Source organism: Tribolium castaneum, chromosome 1 (genome assembly GCF_031307605.1).
Source record: "Tribolium castaneum strain GA2 chromosome 1, icTriCast1.1, whole genome shotgun sequence".
In the NCBI taxonomy this organism is placed as follows: domain Eukaryota; kingdom Metazoa; phylum Arthropoda; class Insecta; order Coleoptera; family Tenebrionidae; genus Tribolium; species Tribolium castaneum.
In genome coordinates this window covers 30578288-30598764 of record NC_087394.1, presented here as the reverse complement: position 1 = coordinate 30598764, position 20477 = coordinate 30578288, and the positions used below count along the sequence as shown (strand labels likewise).

Sequence of the window (20477 nt, the reverse complement as noted above, 5' to 3'; positions counted from 1 at the left end):
ATTATTCTATAATATGGTATAATTCTTGCAAAAACTATGTTTTCGCAGCTTCTTTCGAAGATAAACGTAAGGAGAACTTCGAGAAAGGTCAAGCGGAGTTGGAGAGGCGCCGGAAAGCTCTCTTGGACCAGCAGCGAAAGGAAGCCGAAGAACGCGAACGAAAAGAACGCGAGGAAATGGAGAGGAAAGAGAAAGCTAGACAGGAGGCGGAACGGAAGAGAATGGAAGAGCTCGAACGCCAAATGAGGGAACAACAGGAACAGGAACGCCTGAAAGAGGAAGAGCGGAAACGACAGGCGGAACAAAGGGAAGCAGCTAGGCGGGAAATGGAACGTCAAAGACAACTAGAGTGGGAAAAGCAAAGATTGCAAGAATTGCAACAACAGCGACAGAAAGAGCAAGAAAACGTCTTACGATTAAAAGCCAAAAGTCAGAGTCTGACCATCGAATTAACATCACTGAACGACCAAGTGAAAGAATTATCGCAGAAAATTTGCGACACGCGTTTAGGAGTTTCGAATGTGAAAACAACAATCGACGGAATGCGGTCAACCAGAGACTCACAAATGCAAGAAATGTCGCAGCTGAAGAATAAACTCAAAGAGCAGAACACGAAACTCCTTGCCTTATCCCAAGAGAAGATCAAACTGGAAGCGAAAAACAAACTGAATGCTCAGATGGGCGGACAGGATGCTGAACAAGCGAAAATCGCTTTCGAAAACAAGGAAATCACTATTAAAAACCTTCGGGAGAAAATCGAAGACATGCAAAAGCAAATTGAAGGGAAACTGTCAGACATCGAAAATAACAACACTCAACTGACCGAGCTTAGAACCCAATTACACACTCTCGTCAGCGAGTGCGAAGGCTTATACGGCGTGTATGAGGAGAAGAAGACAAAGGTTTTAGAAATGAAAAATGCCAACAGGAATTTGGATTACAATGCGAGCTGGAAGAGCAACGACGCTTGGGGTGACACTGGCACGCAGGCCGCTACGGAATGGCCCGCCGATAATTGGGGCACTTCAACAGCACAACCAACCACCGATGTTGGGGTCGTGAGATACAGGGCGTTGTACGAATTTGTCGCGAGAAATTCAGACGAGATTTCGTTCCAACCCGGTGATATTATTAATGTAAGTGACTTGACCCGACTTGAGGTACAATTAATTGTTAATTTAAGGTTCCTACGAAACAAACGGGTGAGCCGGGTTGGTTAGCTGGCGAGATAAGGGGGCACACGGGGTGGTTCCCCGAATCGTACGTTGAACCGGTGGACGGAGTCGGTGTCAGGGACGCTCCAACCGCTGAAGTGTACCCCGAAGAACAGAAAACAGAACGATTAGAGTATTTTTTTCAGTTTTATTAATATTTGTACTACCATGAGTTTGCAGGGGAATTCCCGAAGTTATCGAAACACCGAATCCTGTCCCTGAGCCAGTGCCGGCCGTTACACAACCAGAAGAGACCGGAGAAATCGAATATTACATTGCTAATTATCCATATCAATCTCAGGAACAAGGTGATCTGACGTTCAACGCCGGTGATGTTATCACAGTTGTCAAGAAGGATGGCGATTGGTGGACGGGAAAAATCGGTAATACTGTTGGTATTTTTCCGAGTAATTACGTTCAAAAAGTTGATGTGGTAAGTTGGTGTGTGTTGGAAGATGTTTCGTTTAAGTGTTTGTGTTTGTTAAGAATTCTGGCACTAACACAACCACTGCGAATACTACTACCACGGCCCCGCTTAGTTCAGCTCCTGAGAGCTCTAACACGCCAATAGATTACGAGGTTTCTCAAATCAACGAATACAAGGCGCCTGAGAAACCGCTAGATGCCTCTATAACCTCCAATACTCAGGTTTGTGTCTAAAACTCCTTTTTACTAACACCAATAAACAGCTCTCCGGCGAAGAAAAAATTTTTTTTGTTACTTGCATTTTACGAAAACCGCCATGGGGGCAACAATCTTGATACAAATTAAGGTCCCATAATTTTGAAAAATTTTGCTTTACTTTGTTATGCCGCCCTACGAATGCACAAATTTCAAACTCAATTTTTAAGGAAAAATAATAAATAAAATCGTTTTTTTTTTCACAATTGAATGTTGTTTGTAGGTTAAATCATTACTGTGGCGGGTAATTAAACTATGATTAAGTTTAATAATTCGGGGCCGAGTGGTAGCCGCCACCAGAGCGAAAAACATTTATTTGAGGTAGGTCTTCCGGCTATGTTGCGGAAACAATTATTTGGGAAAGATTGAGGCAGACACATTAAAGACGTACTCATTAATAAATAGTTTAATTAACATATTTGAAAAGTACAAAAAGTAATAAGTATGCTTGCATTAAGGAGACAAATACTAAATCTATTGGGAATCGCCATCTCTTATGGAACCGGTCCTGGATTGATTCACCAAATACCCGTCACCGAATTGAGTACATGAATTTACCGAATACCACATGTAACCCTAATTTACTTCTAGTTCTAACAATTATAGTACTTAACGTTTATTTAGTCTTTAAAAATCCAACAAAGTTTCGTTCATTTATCATTCGCAACGGCGTTCGAATCGTTCAAATAAACAGGTAGCGTCCGCCGCCTTTGTTACGTAATTTACAACCCCAAAACGTTCGGCAGGTACTTATGATAATTTTTACAACAAGGTCCATGTCGAACAACGTGAGAAACTCTGGCCACCTCGAGAAAAGAAACAGTTTACCTATCTTTAACATCTATTGTTTCGCAAACCACCCGCTAGTGTTCACCGTATATTTTCCTGACTGGTAATTAATACTGAGTCTGTTCTGTCTCATAAACATGGAAAAATATCACAACAAAGTCCGACAAAGCATAAACCAAAATACGAAAGAGCTGATAACGATCCATGCTCGGAGTAAAGAGAATTCAAATTGACCAAAACTCACAATGCATCATGCGAAGTTGCCTCGATGAAATAATTCCAAAATCAGGGCACTTAGGGCTTTTTTTTTTTCACAATACAACACAATTGTCACTTAAAACAGTTGATCACCGTAGGATCTTTTGAGAACGGTAAGGCAATACCGCAACCGCTCGGTACTTCTTACTTCGAAAAAACTCGGCGTAAGACTGATTTGATTTTTGTTTTAATTTTACTCGTTACTTCGGTCCCCTACTCAACCCTTATTGATTGTAAATTTGGTCAACCCCGAGGTTAAGTAAGTTGGTGAATTTCCTGTTGGTGTTGCCCTGTGCTTCCTTTCTCGTGCCCCAGACGGATTTTTATTCGGTATTGTTTTTAACTTTTGGAGGGTGCATTTTAATGCATTTTAGTTATCTACCATTCAATTTACTTGGCCTGGATGTGCCCCAGACGTTTGACTTTGCGTACTTATTTTGTTGGGCTTTGTTTTAATTTCCCGTGATTTTTAGTAATCTCGCACGTGTTCATAAATGTTACATTGCCTGTCTGTTCCTTTTCCGTTGGTACCCCGGGAGGGTCGTGACCCGCGTTAATTAAGGAGGGCCAATTTGGCCCGTCACAACCACTCCCCTCTCACAAGAAAAGCATGGGTTTTAATAACCCATGTCTTTTCAACTACCTTAACTTATCCTAACCCCGAATTTTCCTCCTGGGAATAACCCAATTGTAAACATGTGATACTAATTTTTAACTGTTACTAACCTATCCCTGGAGAAAATTTTAGGTGTTCTTAGTTCTAATTGACAATTAGGTATGACGGACAATAATTACGCGCACTCTTGGCACTATTCACTTTTCATACAAGCACTAAAACTTCCTCATAGGCACTGTCTTCTTCCTGGATGGTGGAAAGGCGATAGGACGCCTTTGCTTTTCGTGCGGTTGTACCGGTTTTCTCTGGGTGTTGTTGTTGAGTCTCTTCCTTCCACGTAAATACTGGCTTTGGTGGTTGTTTTGGTACGTCATAGTTTGGGTTGATCTGTGTTGTTTGGCCTGACCCTTGTGAGGTGAGGGTCCCTTGGGAAAAATGCTGGTAACTTGGAATGAGTACCAGGTTTTTTTGTTGCCGTTTGATTCTGCGAAGATTACGCGTGGTGATCATGCAAATTAATAAGAATAGGAAGGTCAGTATGGCTAGCATTGGGAGCACCCATGTTACTTGGCTGATGATCTTCTGGATGTTGTTTTCCGTGATTTCGTTCGAGCTTGGACAATTTGGATAGTAGTGCACTGACCGTGTGTACGCCGTGTTCGCGGTGTGTGGAATTGGTTGTGAAGCATAGATTTTATAATTGACCCCACAATTCAATGCTATGGTAATTGGTAAGTTTTGTGCCATTGACATTCCCCATCCTTTGGATTCTTGGTTTTCCCATGTCACGCTCCAGGGTCCTGGTGGGATTGTTGCGCCCAGAGCTTGCGCTGATACGTATATAAGCCAAGGATGCTCGGGCGACGGTTGTAGAACAGGGTACCAATCCGGTTGTATTAATTGTTCTCCTTGGCCTTGGGCGTGAAGATTGTAAGCTGTCACTCAATTCAAGATCATCTTTACCCCAAAACCTTTTACTATTTACTAATGAACTTGTTTCACTTTGTTGGACTTTATTGCTACAATAGTATTGCGATCTAAATTCCGGGTATGAACTTAGAGTGGGGATCCTCAAAGGTTACTTTTCGGTTTGCTTGCTCTGTTAATTCCGGATAAACACTTTGTGTCATTACTGACTCAAGACACGGCTCCGATTTATTAAGGTTAACCATTTCCATTTCCTGACTTGGTGCTGATGGTTGTGCGAAAAGATTTTCTGTGTGTGGGCCAAACTTGCGTGCTACTTCCTTTTTGTGTCTCATATGAAGAAACCACAACGTCAGACTGTCCCAAAAACTGGCCAGCAGCTTATAGGACCATCCGTGTGTCCGATGGATCGTGATTGCATTTATGAGCACTTCAATTAGCCACTTCAGTGTCCTCCAGCTTAAGTATAATCCTAATAGTCCACTTGTTATATTTCCGATCCAGCTGAACCAACCCCACATCTTTTCCATTGTTGACTCTGCCAATTTTTCCATCTCTTCCGCACTGAACATGGAAAGCACTGATACTCCTTGGTTATCTACTGTTTGTCCTAAGGCTTTTCGAGTTAAGATGTTTGCAATAGCTGTACGTTCAAATCCAAACAACATTGCTTGTTGCGCTTCTCTGATTTCCTGTGGCGTGTATAGGCCTCCTGTTCCCAAACTTTGAATGGAATTGAACGGAAGCTGGCCTTCTGTGTCTACCGTCAGAGTGATTGGGGTGATTCCTACGCCTGGATGGGGGCTGAAACTGGTCCATTGGTTGTTAATGTGGTATAGCGGTGGTATTAATGTACTACACTCTATTTGCTCAGCATATCGTTGCAATATCCGTGTTGTCGGGGACATGAAGTATGTGTCATTGTCTGCTTTTACTGGTAGTTCCATAAAACATTCTTTTTCGCGCCTAATCTCTACGATTCGGGGCACACATTGAAGAATGTAGAGTGCCTCTCCTGCTACCTTTCCTATAAAACCCAGTTGTCCTTTTACTAAAGTGCTCACGACATTAGGGGATAATGGTGCTAATGCCAAACGATTTTTCAAAATTTCTCTTCGCAATAGACATCTTCTGTGAATTGTGTATGCATAAGCCCGATCCACGGAAGTTTTTAAAGATTGTTCCATGTAGAGAAACTTGGAGTTTACATAAGCTGTTAGATCAATGTTTTCTGGGATAATTTTCCGATGTCCCATCATTCTTTCAAAGTCCATTTCTGCTTCTGCCACCAAGAGTTTAGGATGTTCCGTTTGCCAAACAGTCATTGCACAAACTGCATGTCGTTTCATTAAAGATAACGCGAATACCTTATCCTGCTGTTCTACCACCAAATATTTCGGCGTGTGTGGATTGTTTATTTGTTTAACAATATGTCCTTTTCCTTGAAATAACACTGCATATCGATCACAATCTGGTAAGGCTGTTGGAGTCCATACAGTTTCTCCGATGAGCGCGTCAATGCAGTATCCGTTGAGGAATGAACATGTGACACCTCCTCTTAAACTGATTTCATCCTGGTCCAACTTTAAATGTGCGTAATAATCTTGTATTGTAATTTTGACGGCAGCTACTACAACTACATTGTCCCATGTCTGGCCATTTTCTGAGTAACTCGTTCCCACGCAGGCTCCCTCTGATGTAAGTGTTCCTGCTATTGTGAGCGATCCTCCTCCTGTGTTGTTGGGTGTAAGTTGTGCGAAGATGTGTCCATGGAATCCTCTGTATTCTTGGAATTCATGTATCTCCAAACATCCATCTCTTCCAACTTTATGTAAATACGTATATAAGCTTTGTGATACTGGGCTGACGTGACTAAACATCCCGCATTTCATTATCATGCGCGTCACTTCAATCATGCACGTTTTTACGTGAATTTTTTCGAATTGGTTCTTTTGGATGACACGCACGAATTTATTTTCTGAGATATAACTGAATTGTGGGTCTGGACACGGTGAGACTTCGTTTAATGAAATAACGGTGATGTTAGTCGACGTGTTTTGACAGTCATAGGCTATGAGAGTGTCGCCTTTTTGTGCAATACTTCCCAGGAGGATCAATATTATTGGTAGATCTGGAATTGAAAAGTTTCAATTACCATCAATCAGCCACTGTCTGTTTGGAGATAATCATGATTCATGTGTTATTGCTAACTTATAGATGGATGTGTGGATAAGTTTGTCATTTTTTTTTTTTTTTGTTTTTTTTTTTGTTTGGTTTAAAGCGCTCTGCGCAATACCCATGGATGTGGTGATGCTCTTCCTTGACTCCTTGTGTTATATCGACGTTGTTGGTGTTGTAGTTCTTGTTCTGGTTCTTGGTTTGCTTCTTCTTGCTCTTCTTCACTGGAGCTTTCTGTCCACTCGTTCATTTGTGGGTAGTCATAATGATCATCCCATTCTGGTGTAAGTGTATCGGAACTCTCCTCTCCAGAATCTTGTTCGCTTTCTTCACTTGTATCATTATTGTCAATGTTCCTTCCTGGGTACCAAAGGTTAATGTTTTGATGTTCTGGTACTTCTGGTGGTTCTGTTAGCTGTCCATCTATTTCGTGTTCCTGTTGCTCTTCTGCGTTAGCTGGTGACGCCTCCTTTACCTCTTGATCATCCTGTTGTTCTTTGTCATTAGATTTCCATAACTTTAATCGATCCGTGTGTACTAAGAGTTCCTTCGTGGTTCCGATTTCTTTGATTTTGAAATTTACTGGTCCTGTTTGTGTTACAATTCTGTAGGGTCCGCTCCACTTAGGATAAAATTTTGAAGCTAACTTGTTTCCTTTTATCGCTGGGGTATAGAGGTAAACGCGATCTCCTATTTGAAATTCCCTAAACTTTCGTTTTTGGTTTGCTCGCTCTCCTCTTTTGATGTTGGTGTCTTCTAATGTTTTCGATGCTTGTTGTAATGCTTTATTTAATCTTGCCATCAGTTCTGTGGGATAATGGATATCAATATTGTACCTAACTCTATCTGGTTTCAAGATAGAGTGGAATGGTAATTCCATATCTCGTCCATACATGAGGAAAAATGGAGACTCGTTGGTTGCTTCATGTGTTCTGTTTCGATATGCCATCAGTACGTATGGTAGCATCTCATCCCAATTGCTATTCTCTTCAGTGACATAATGCGAGATCATGGTCTTGAGTACATGATGCATCCTTTCTATTACTCCATTTGTTGATGGGCGGTAAGGACTTGTTTGTATTTTTTCGATGTTCAATTTTTGGCAGATTTCTGTGAATACATCTGATAGAAATTGTGCTCCGCAATCCGTTAAGAGTATTCTTGGTGTTCCGTGGCGAAGGATTACATTGTTTACGAAAGCTCGAGCTATTGTTTCCGTCTTCATATCTGGTAGTGCGATGCATTCTGGGTATCGCGTTAAGTAATCCATACAAGTTAAAATATATTTGTTTCCGTTGGTTGTTAAATTAAGTGGGCCTACTATATCCATCGACACTAACCCGAAAGTACACGGTGGAACTGGCATTGTCTGCATTTCTGCTGATGGATGTGGGTGTGTTTTTCTGATGTTACACGAGTGACATCCCTCACAGTATTTTCTAATGTCTTGAGTCATCCCCTTCCAGTAGAATTCTTTCTGGATTAATTCGGTGGTTTTCTTTCTACCTCCATGCGCCATGAATGGGGTGTCGTGGTACAATTGTATTATCTTCCTCTGCATTTTCTTAGGAACTATCAATTTATCTTGACGTTCTTCTCGATTTCTTTCTTTATAGCTTAGTCCATTTGGTGCTTTATAAAATCCTTCTTTTTGTTGTAATGTTAATACTTCTTCGTCTTCCTCTTGAGCCTTCTGGATTTCTTCAAGTTCATAGATGATAGGTGTACATTCGGTTTGAAGTACACGAACTTCATTCTCTGTTTCTTCCAGGTAATCCAATCGTGTGAAGGCGTCCACATGGTGGTGTTTTCCAGGTCTATATTGCACTTCAAAATCGAATTCGGCTAATGTCATAGCCCATCTCGCCAATCTTGAACTTGGTTCTTTGATTGTTAATAGGTACTTAAGGGGCCTATGGTCGGTGATAATGATGAACTTTGTGCCTACTAGATAACAGCGGAAGTACTTTACAGCCCAGACGATGGCTAATGCTTCTCTTTCAATCGTACTATATCTCGTTTCTGGGTCCTTAAGACATCGGCTAGCATAGCAAATTGGATGCTCAATTTCATATTTTTGTGATAGTATAGCACTTATTGCAATTCCAGAGGCGTCCGTGGCCACAATGAATGGTCGTCTAAAGTCTGGATACTTTAAGATTGGTGGTGTCACGAGTGCTTGTTTCAATGTTTTGAATGCTGTTTCCTGTTCTTTTCCCCAATGATATTTAATATCCTTCTTAGTTAACTGGATTAAGGGTTTCACGATTGTTGCGAAGTTTGGTATGAATCTTCTGTAAAATCCACACAATCCTAAGAAGGCTCTGACCCCTTTTGGATTCTTCGGCACTGGGTATGATTCTACTATCTTAGTTTTTTCTGGATCGGTTTTTACTCCTTCTGATGAAATTATGTGGCCTAAATATTTGGCTTCTCTCATCAAGAAATTACATTTGGTTGGCTTTAGCTTGAGATTTGCTTGCCTCAATCTATCAAAAACACTTTTCAGTCTTTCCAGATGTTCTTTGTAGTTTGATGAACTGAATACGATGACGTCATCCAGGTAGACCAAACATTCTAAACCTACGAGTCCAGAGAAAACTGAATACATGAGTCGTTGCCACGTGCTTGGTGCGTTTCTAAGTCCCATGGCCATCCTTTTAAATTCGTAGTGTCCTGTTGGTGTACTAAAGGCACTTATTTCTCTATCATCCGGGTGTAATTCCACTTGAAAGTATCCACTGGCCATGTCCATGATCGAAAATAACGACGCTCCTGATAATTGATCAATTGTTTCTTGAAGTATTGGTAATGGGAAAAAGTCCGGTTTGGTAATTTTGTTTAATTCACGATAATCTATGCAGAGTCGAAACTCTGGATCTTCTCCGGGATGCCTTTTCTTTTCTAATAAGATTACTGGTGCTGACCAAGGTGATGAACTTTCTTGTATGATGTCATTGTCTAGTAACGTTTGAATTTCCTTATCCAAGATTTCCTTTCGATGAAACGGGACACAATACGGTCGTTTTGATATAGGTGGCACATTTTCGGTAATTAACCGATGATTCACTTCCGTTGTGCACGTTAATCTTTGATCTGGTGCTCGAAATATATTATAATATTCCTTGATTAATTTTTCAAATTCTTTGCACATGTTTGGGTCTTGCTTGGGATAATTAATAATTGTTAATAGTTTCTCTAATTCTGCAGGCTCCGCTTGGACGCTTCTTACTTGATGGTCTTGTTCGATTTTCTTTGCTGTTGTTTCTATCACTTGAGCTATTCCTATTACTTCCCCTTTTTGCATTTTAATAGGTTGATTGGACACATTCATAATTTGTGCGAAAATTGTTTCTTGATTGTAACTAATTGTTCTTGCTGTTAATAATCCTTGATGTTGATGCTGGTATGTCTCAATAAGATATCTCCTTGAACATGTTATTCTATTTTTCCAGCACAAATTGCTCTACATCTTGCCGGGATCTGCAATTCTTCGCTCAGTTTTACTTTTGTTGTTCTATCTTCTCTCCTCTTTTGTTGGTCTTTTATCGCGTTGTCCTTATTATCTTGACAAAAGATCTTTCGATCTGTTAGACCCTGTTCATCCTTTTCCAATTTTGGGCCCTTATTGGCAAAAGATTCACATGTTGGGTCGGTTACGTATTTCGCGTTCCACACCTCTGTTCCCTCGATAACCTCGTTATCCGCTTTGGTGGTACCACCTCCTTCCGTTTCTTTTCTCATTTCTTTTTTTTCTCCCATCTTCTACGTATACGCATTGTTTTTCCTCTTTTCTGTTTTTATTCATCTCCTGCGAGCTGATGACGGTATTCTGCGGGCCAATTCCCCCTGCCGTAGGGTCCGTATGACTCTGAGAATGCTCTCCGTCATCACTATTACAACTTCCTTCCATGAAGGTCTCCTTCGGGTCAATTCTCCCTGCCTTAGGGCCCGTATGACTCTGAGGATGCTTTCCTTCATCTGGTTGTTTCACTTCCCCTGGGAAGTCTCCTTGTCCTTCACTCTCATTAGTGATCAGGCTTTTTTCTTTCTCTTCTATTTGAACTACCTGCAGGTGTGACGCCTCAATTTTCTTTGATGCATCTTCCTTTTCGATTAATCTTATTTCATCTTCTTCCGTCTCCAATTGGATTTCCTGATTCAGTAACTTCACTGTCTTTTCAGACCAACAAATGAAAACCTCGAATCTATGTAAAAAGTCTAGTCCGAGTAACAATGTTCCGCGAAATCTCATTCCGTCGCCTACTGCTATAAACTGATGAATTGCTCTCTTCATTTTCCCAATTTTAACAGTTAATTTCACTTTTCCGATATTCTTAATTGTTGTCCCTTGAACATCCCGCAAGATTAAGTCGCTCTCCGTAATTCGCTGTCTTTGGTTGCTGTTTAATTCCGAGTATTTAACCAATGATATGTCCGAGCCGGTGTCGATTAATGCTTTTACGATGGTTCCCTCGATGTTTAATGAAATTGAATTGAATTTTGAACTTAACATAATGTGACAAACGAGGTTTTGGGACGTTGTACTTGTTTTTGTTAAATTTAATTGCGGGCTGCCCCCCAATTCTTGGAGACAGCCCTGTTCCCGTTTAAATTTGCCTTGTTTTGAGGCCCACCCTGGGTTCTTTGACCCGCCTGTTTACGCTTGAATATAAAACAGTCGCGCTGCATGTGACCGGATTTACCGCATTCGAAACAATTTTTGCAATTCGCGCGCGTATGTCCTTTTTGACCACAACCCCAACATTTAAAATTTTCTGATTGTTGATTGCTGTTAAATTTTGATGTGTTTGCAAATTGTCGTTGTTGTCTGGGTTGGATGTTTTCCTGTGTGTCCTGGAATTTGCTTTCTTCGGCGTCGATTGCTCTCTGTAGAGTTTTTCTTCGTAACCTGGTGGCAATTTGTTCCTCTCGCAGTGCGATTTCCACGGCTTCTTCGAACGTCCTTGGAGCGGATGACATTACTTTGTACTGAATTGCTGTGTTCAATCCCTCTAAGAATTGTACTAAACATTCCTCTAGAAGTTGTGCCCTAATCCACTCATTTCGATTCGGATCAGCTGTTTTCTTCATAGTTGCAGCTCCTAACATTTGCAATCTTTCTGCAAATTCGGTCACCGATTCCCCTTCCCGTTGAGTACATGAGCGGAACCGATGGAGTTGTTCTACAGGCATCACCTTTTTCTCAAATCTTTGAATCAATGCATTTTTTAATTGAATCCAAGTGCAAGCGGGACTTTTCAATTCCTCATTCCATTCAACTAATCTCCGAGCGGGTCCTTGCAATTTAAGACGTGCCACTTTGACTTTTTGCACCTCGTTCCATCCCTCCAGCTCCGAGACATCTTCGACATAGCTCAAAAACGTCCGTACCGAGTCTTCACCCGAATAATTAGGTATTAATTGCGTCGCAGCAGTTGATAACCCTAGTGCATTCCTTAGTTGGTTTCCTGGTGGTGGTGGTGGTGGTGGTGGATTGTCAGGCATCCTAATTCTTGATTATCGAAAAATGAACCGCTTTGGTGACGAAGTGTTTTTCAATTAATATTGAATAATTTTTATTTACGCGCGATGCACCCTCTTTTGACCTGATGTTCTCGCAGTAGGGGTCTTTTCTTACTTGACCGTTGAAGAATTTCTTCTCCTTGTTTAGTCGCCTTAGCAAATCGTCCTGTCTTGCTCACCCGTTTATGAATGACTACCTGTGCCGTCTAATTTACGGTACCTACAGGCAAGGAAACGGCACGCGTTATTCGTTTCCTTGTTTTCTTTTGTAAAAACTGATTCGAAATTATTTTCTTTTTGCTTTTCCCTCGTTGCAATTTGGTTTCGATTTCAATTGACCTTTGTACTTTATGCTGATTTTGTGTTTACTAATTTACAATTGATATTTTAAATTGCTCTTTTCTCGCGCCGTTCTTCCGTTATTGACATGTTCTCTTGACCATTGTTATGAAATTTAAATTTTTCATTACTATCCTCACGCAATTTGAACTTTTCATTACTACCCTTAATTATTAATTCTTGTTGTACTGACCTTCTTCCACATTACCTAACGTGACTGCCCGTTTTTTTTTTCTTTCACTGAAATAATAATTTATTTATTTATTTAATTATTTTATTTATTTATTTAAAAAATTTTTTTTTTTTTTGATTTGTCAACATTTTGTGTTGTATCGTACCAGTGTATTTGCAAATTTGATTTGTCACACGTGTTATGTTACTTTTCCTGAATCCCTACTCAACGTAAGTCATTATCATTCGTTGCTATTTGACCATTTTTTGCAGCAAAAGTTATTTGAATTTCTTTTACTAATTCTACAAAAGTTTCTTCGACTTCCTTGTAAAATGGTGTTAATTTGGAAGTGTTGCTGTTCTTATTAAGTTATATACGGCCACATTTCCCTGCGGATTAATTAATAAGCTGTCTTTTATTACTTGGACTAAGGCATAAGTGTGCAATTACTATACTTTTAAATAGCTCTCGGGGATGCATTGACAATTTGCGATTCCGTCTTTGGACTATGTGTCTCTGGTACATATTATTACTAGTGCAATTACCCTATTGTTTAATACCAACGATAAATACAAATGGTAACACATTGGTTTTTGTGCTATTTGCATTTAATTATATTATTATTTTATTATTAGTTGACTCTCGTCGTTGGGGCTTTACCCATCCCCTAACGTTCTTGCCCCCACTAAACGATTTCGAATGTTATCTTTTAGAAGTCATCTTTTGGCTGATTGGTTGTTCGGAATCTTTCACCCCTCTATTGAAAATTTTAGACCTAACTTGGAATTTTCGCAAGACTGTGATTTCATTTGTGTTTTACCCATCGTTACAAACATGTCTTCTAGTAAGTACCCATATTTTATTACTCTTTTATAAGTAGAACCTTTGTTGCCCCTGTTCAAATTTTAAATGTGCCAGGACCCCATTGCTAACTTTAACCAAATTTTGATTGCCTAGTAATTCTACATTGAACTTTACATTTTGGTATTGATTCGGTCGAGTGTCTTTTACATTACCAAAAGTCAATATTATTAGAAATCTTAGTCCTTGCAATTTGAACACTTTATTGTCAGTCCTTTCAAAAAAAAATGTTTTCATTTAAAAAAATTTTGTTTTTATGTTATCACAAAATTTTTGTTACTCATTATTTAATTTATAACTATATATTTATTTTATTTTTTTTTTTTTTTTTTTTTTTTATTAATGTTTCTCCCTATTGTTCTAGCACAACCCGCCGGTTACTACGGGGACTATGATATGAATTTGGTTCATAATTATGCCGGATTGGCCGATAACACGGTCGACAATATTCTAAGTAGAATCCCTGCGGGGACCTTTGACTTTGTAACCCGAATACACATCCGCTGGTGGCCAGCATCACTCCCACCAAGCCAGGCCTTCTTGGATTTTTTTGTTGAAGGAGATCTGGCCGTTGGCGTGGATTATGACTTTGATGGCCTGATCATATTATTTGTGAGGAATCGTACTCCACAATAATTGTTTATATTGATATATATATATATATATATATATATATATATATATATATATATATATGTTATATTTTTATTTTTTTATTTTAGTAAATAATTAGAACACTTTACTTGTGTATGATTTAGTAATCCATCCTGCAACTAATTATCTTATCTCAAAAATAGATCTTTTACAATGGAGAAATTTAGAGTCTACATGGCTAGGTTTTTAATTTATGATCTGAACCTAACTTAATCTATTATTAATTGTCAAATTATTGAAATGGAACCCTTGTTTTTTTTTTTTTTTTTTTTAACTAACTTAAAAAAAAAAATACGAATTATTCACTTTATTTTCCATACCCAAGTTTTCTTTTATTTTTATAAACAGCCGTTTTTCAAAATAAAGATGCAATTAAGCCACAATTATTTTATAAAAGAACCTTTGATAAAAAATTCGGCGTGATAGTGATAATGATAACGCATTAATACCGAGTTTCCAAAGTGCCAAATGAAATAAATACTCATCACTCTCTTATCTAAGATTCGACACAACCTCTGATCTCCTTGCTTATTTTTAAACTTTTGACGACAAACGTGCTGTGACCTAGTTTTTCAATTATTTCTTTTTCCACTAAATTTTTCATGTAAGAATTTTCTATATTTTTGACAAATTCTCCCAAACATAACTGTGAATCCTACTGACTGCGCCATTTCGTCTGTGGCGGGTAATTAAACTATGATTAAGTTTAATAATTCGGGGCCGAGTGGTAGCCGCCACCAGAGCGAAAAACATTTATTTGAGGTAGGTCTTCCGGCTATGTTGCGGAAACAATTATTTGGGAAAGATTGAGGCAGACACATTAAAGACGTACTCATTAATAAATAGTTTAATTAACATATTTGAAAAGTACAAAAAGTAATAAGTATGCTTGCATTAAGGAGACAAATACTAAATCTATTGGGAATCGCCATCTCTTATGGAACCGGTCCTGGATTGATTCACCAAATACCCGTCACCGAATTGAGTACATGAATTTACCGAATACCACATGTAACCCTAATTTACTTCTAGTTCTAACAATTATAGTACTTAACGTTTATTTAGTCTTTAAAAATCCAACAAAGTTTCGTTCATTTATCATTCGCAACGGCGTTCGAATCGTTCAAATAAACAGGTAGCGTCCGCCGCCTTTGTTACGTAATTTACAACCCCAAAACGTTCGGCAGGTACTTATGATAATTTTTACAACAAGGTCCATGTCGAACAACGTGAGAAACTCTGGCCACCTCGAGAAAAGAAACAGTTTACCTATCTTTAACATCTATTGTTTCGCAAACCACCCGCTAGTGTTCACCGTATATTTTCCTGACTGGTAATTAATACTGAGTCTGTTCTGTCTCATAAACATGGAAAAATATCACAACAAAGTCCGACAAAGCATAAACCAAAATACGAAAGAGCTGATAACGATCCATGCTCGGAGTAAAGAGAATTCAAATTGACCAAAACTCACAATGCATCATGCGAAGTTGCCTCGATGAAATAATTCCAAAATCAGGGCACTTAGGGCTTTTTTTTTTTCACAATACAACACAATTGTCACTTAAAACAGTTGATCACCGTAGGATCTTTTGAGAACGGTAAGGCAATACCGCAACCGCTCGGTACTTCTTACTTCGAAAAAACTCGGCGTAAGACTGATTTGATTTTTGTTTTAATTTTACTCGTTACTTCGGTCCCCTACTCAACCCTTATTGATTGTAAATTTGGTCAACCCCGAGGTTAAGTAAGTTGGTGAATTTCCTGTTGGTGTTGCCCTGTGCTTCCTTTCTCGTGCCCCAGACGGATTTTTATTCGGTATTGTTTTTAACTTTTGGAGGGTGCATTTTAATGCATTTTAGTTATCTACCATTCAATTTACTTGGCCTGGATGTGCCCCAGACGTTTGACTTTGCGTACTTATTTTGTTGGGCTTTGTTTTAATTTCCCGTGATTTTTAGTAATCTCGCACGTGTTCATAAATGTTACATTGCCTGTCTGTTCCTTTTCCGTTGGTACCCCGGGAGGGTCGTGACCCGCGTTAATTAAGGAGGGCCAATTTGGCCCGTCACATTACCTCAGAGACCAGTTCTTATCTTGTTTTAAATAATCTACGCACAAATGAATAGGGATATTGTAAAAAGACGTAATTTTTTTATTGGTTACAAAATGCATTTATTTACCTTACCTTTAACGTCCTTTTAACTAAAAGTTAAACTAATAACTATATATCTATTTATTTATGCGTAGTTTATTTGTAACCGAGTCTAAACGGGTTAAAAACCGGATTGATTTATTCTTTTATAAAAAAAACTTACGTTCAAAGCGCCTGAAAAAAATGAAGGTCTTAGCAAGAATATGTATAAATATGAAGAAAAAATTCGTGTCATTAAAAATAAAATGAAAAAACTTTAAAGGAATAAATGAAGAAACTTTAAGCTACCCTTTCAAATATAATCGCAGTTTATTTGCACTAGCGCTTTTGGAATTAATTCATCTTCAGGTACAAAGTCAAGCGAAATATTAACAGAAAACAGATTAAAAATCTAAAATTAAAAAATTAAAAAACATATCAGTTCTGTTCTGGTAAACTTTTACGTGAATACTCTCGAGTATATTGTTTTAAAGGGTTTGCCTGTTAAAAAAATATATAAATTTTGTAGACTCTCAAAGGCAAGAAGCCGGAAATAGCCTCCGTTATCGCCCCCTACCAGGCCACAAGTGCGGAGCAGTTGTCTTTGGCGCGCGGTCAGCTCATAATGATCCGCAAAAAGACCGATTCAGGCTGGTGGGAAGGCGAGTTGCAAGCCAAAGGGCGTAAGAGACAAGTCGGATGGTTTCCTGCCAGTTACGTTAAGGTTCTAAACAGCAGCGGACGAGCTAGTGGCCGAACGACTCCAGTTTCAACCACGCGAATGCAACAAGAAGTCGTTTTAGGTACAAATGCGGTTTAGAAACGCTCCAAAGTGGTAATTGTCCGTGTTTTAGATAAAGTAATAGCCTTATTCCCCTACACTGCTGGAAATCCGGACGAACTCAGCTTCGCCAAAGATGATATCATTAGTGTAACGGCTAGAGAAGAGGAGGCCTGGTGGCGTGGGGAGCTGAACGGGGTCTCAGGGCTCTTCCCGAGCAACTATGTGACCCCCTTGCAGCAGCAATGTAAGTAAAATTCATCGCATGCTGCGTGCGCTTTCATTTCATCGATCACCGATAGAAATTCACGGTTTTGTTGTTTTGTAGGAACTTAACAGCACCCATCCTACCATAAGAAGCTGAAATAGTCGGAATTAATAGGAAAAATAGAATTTATCATAGTGGTACATAAGTTATACTCAGATTGTATGTGTATTTAAAAGCTAGATAACTTCATTGCGCTCCATGTTTTAACAAGATAAGTTGACGTTGTTTTGTTAAGTATGTTAAGTTTAAAAGTCGATCAACTGCACGGCACTGTTACAGTTGTGTCAACACTCATTTGTTAAAACGATGTGATCCTTTATTGTCTCAATTTCTCATTATGTGATTTAGATTTTTGCTCATTTATTTTTTATTGATTTGTATTTATTTTTAACTTTTCAGTGAGTTTGGTAGGGTGGGTGTTGTTTTATTGGTAAGATCTTTTAAATATTTATTTAGCAATAAGAATTTTATTTCTACATATTTTATCAACAACCACCCCACTAAACTACACTTGTCTTGAATCTTTATCTCGTTTAAGAAAAATTTGCCTTTATGATAATTGTTGAATTACAAATGTAGGGCGCTTCCTTCAGCACGGAAACAGTTGGATTATCCTCTAAAAAATTTATTTTACGCTTCAGTGACAGTCCAGTCACAATTTTCTTCCGCGCTCTCTGATACCTAATAATAACACAACTTATTTGTCTCATTGTTATGTAATTGAAAAAGGAAGTTTTAAAATACTCAGTAATTTCAAGTTGTGTAAATGTATCGCAACATTAAATATAATATGCCACGCCCAGAGTTACTTTCTTGTTTAGTCAATCCCCGGTTTTTATCTCCTATTACAATTAGTAAATTTCTTCAGCCACTGTGGTGAATAAAAAACGTCAAGATTCAATTCGGGAATTCATCCAAACGGAGAAAGTTTACGTAGACGACATGACAACAGTCCATGAAGTGTTTGAATTACCGATGAAAAAAAGCGGCGTGATTGGAAGGGACGAAGTAGAGAAAATTTTCCTAAACTGGCAAGCTATTTTACAGTGCAATCGCAGATTTTTGTCCGATTTATACGACTGGACGAGCTCTGGGAGCGACATTTTAGGGCCGGTGATAAGTAAACATGTAAGTAAATAATTTCGAGTTTTTGTCACTGCTAATGATTTCGTAAAGTTGCAAAATATGCAAGTGTATGAAGTTTTCTGCGGCAAGCAGCTAGACAGTGCCGCTCTTTTGCAAAAACTAACAGAAACCTCGACAGCCTTTCGTGATTTAATGAGAAAGTGTCAAAATAACGTTGCGACGAAAGGGATGCCACTTTCGTCGTTTTTAATAAAACCCATGCAAAGGATCACGAGATATCCTCTGCTTATAAGTAAAATTATCGAAAATACGGCCGAAGATCACCCCGGTAATAATATTTTCGTTGAAGGATGGTGTTAAAGTTGCGATTTTTTAGATTATGAGTCGCTTCAAGAAGCTTTAAGAAACGCCGAAAAGTTCCTAAATGATATAAACGAAAATGTGAAGCTGAAGGAAAATCAGGAACGATACGATTGGCTGCAGAGATGCGTCCAAAATGACTTGAATATAGTTTTTAACAGTGAAACCAATAAACTCGGACCAAGGAAGTTGATTCACTTTGGAGTTTTAAGCAAAGTAGGGTCAAAAAATTCGGTCACTTACAGTACCTTGGTTTGTTTTTTAGGTGAAAAGTGGCAAAGAGTTGATCGGTTTTTTATTCAATGATTTTTTCCTGTTGATTCAACCCAGTAAAAGTTTGGGGACTCAATTCACATTCCAAAGAAATAGTAATATAAGTTATAAAATGTACAAACAAGTAAGGTGCCATTTATTGCAAGTTACAAGATTAAAAATCCTTTTTAGCCTATTTTAATACAAGATCTTTCGTTTAGTCGAGAGAGCACCGACCATGTAGAACAAGGAACCGACTCCAATAGAGTTATCAAAATACAAGACAATAAAAATAAGTATACTTTAAGTTTGTTGGCGCCTACAGTGAATGAATGCAACTTGTGGGTAAAACGCATCGAAAAGTGCAAGGAGGTTTATAATAAAGTGGACAGTCTTTCGCAAACTAGGCCTAAAACGAGTAAGGTTTAATTCGTATTATTTTTAATCGTAGCTTTTAAGTGTGCATAATTGTTTACGCTTCAACGTATTTATTTTGTGTTCAATGGTGTGTTTGTGTGCAGAGCCGCACTTGGGGAAATCTTGCGGCCGCCTTCTTGTCCTTGTCCAAAAGGGGAAACGTTTTGTTTCGTCCGGTAAGCAACAACATAATTTTTATGCATGTTTTCAGTCCATAGTGACGGAGTTTGGCTTAAGATTACGGTTATTAGGGGTAGAGAAATTTGCTCTAGAAGTAGAAAGACTAACAGTTTGAAGAAAAAAGGTACTTAAGCATGTTATTTCCGAGGTTGTTAGCACAGGTGTAATTGTAAATTTTCTATTGTTGGTCAGGTAAGCCCCATACTGACAACGTCTATTGCAAGGTCACGTTAGGTGACCAGAGGCAACAAACTGATCTATCAAAGGATCAAATAATCAACGGAAATGTTCCTCAGAACAGTGCACCGCAAGTTCCGACGATCGTGTGGAATTACAGCATGCAGTTTCAGCTGAGGAACCTCGAGACGGAAGTGATTACCTTTACGGTCTATGGTCTGAATTTATACTGCCCTGATGGTAAGTTGTTAGTCATAGTTGGGTTGGATCAAATTTTGTGTTGTAGAATTTTTGGGGCGCGCCGAATTAAAGATAATTGATATTTTACGCGAGACGCAAAACACCAATGGTCCAATCACAAAAAAACTGATTCTGCACCAAGTGGAATCGGGCGAAATTGTTGTCAAATTAGATTTACAATTGTTTGATTTTTGAATTGTTGATATTCGGGACTTGCAATTCCACCCAATCAAAGCGCTAGTTGATATTGTTGTTTATACAAATTATACAATTTACAATTTAAATGTTTATGCTACATGCGTTTTGTATTTTTCTATTGTTACTGTATCTTTTTTATATGACGGAATCGTTAGTAGTATAAAGGCCC

General features: G+C 38.7%; 2 protein-coding genes across 6 annotated transcripts in view; both read left to right on the top strand.

Annotated features, from left to right (window-relative positions):
• Positions 1 to 20477, top strand: part of Dap160 (Dynamin associated protein 160) — a 25349-nt gene extending 4872 nt beyond the window's left edge. For 2 of the 5 annotated variants that reach the window (XM_015977786.2, XM_008192725.3), the window contains exons 6-19: positions 49 to 1136; positions 1184 to 1347; positions 1395 to 1647; positions 1701 to 1862; positions 16879 to 17152; positions 17204 to 17377; positions 18267 to 18526; positions 18575 to 18812; positions 18861 to 19060; positions 19110 to 19241; positions 19289 to 19514; positions 19725 to 19817; positions 19886 to 20110; positions 20157 to 20477. In XM_015977786.2, coding sequence (XP_015833272.1) covers positions 49 to 1136; positions 1184 to 1347; positions 1395 to 1647; positions 1701 to 1862; positions 16879 to 17152; positions 17204 to 17377; positions 18267 to 18526; positions 18575 to 18812; positions 18861 to 19060; positions 19110 to 19241; positions 19289 to 19514; positions 19725 to 19817; positions 19886 to 20110; positions 20157 to 20305 — 3638 coding nt within the window. In that variant the 3' untranslated portion in view covers positions 20306 to 20477. Of the gene's footprint in view, positions 1 to 48; positions 1137 to 1183; positions 1348 to 1394; positions 1648 to 1700; positions 1863 to 16878; positions 17153 to 17203; positions 17378 to 18266; positions 18527 to 18574; positions 18813 to 18860; positions 19061 to 19109; positions 19242 to 19288; positions 19515 to 19617; positions 19818 to 19885; positions 20111 to 20156 lie in introns of those variants that run through there. The other 3 variants (XM_008192726.3, XM_064354988.1, XM_015977788.2) reach the window with 3 other exon arrangements.
• The window catches only part of LOC663487 (uncharacterized protein), a 43788-nt gene continuing 29858 nt past the window's right edge, over positions 6548 to 20477 (top strand). Inside the window, exon 1 of the mRNA XM_064354997.1 lies at positions 6548 to 6568. The gene's annotated coding sequence lies outside the window, so the exon portion shown is untranslated. The remainder of the gene's footprint in view (positions 6569 to 20477) is intronic.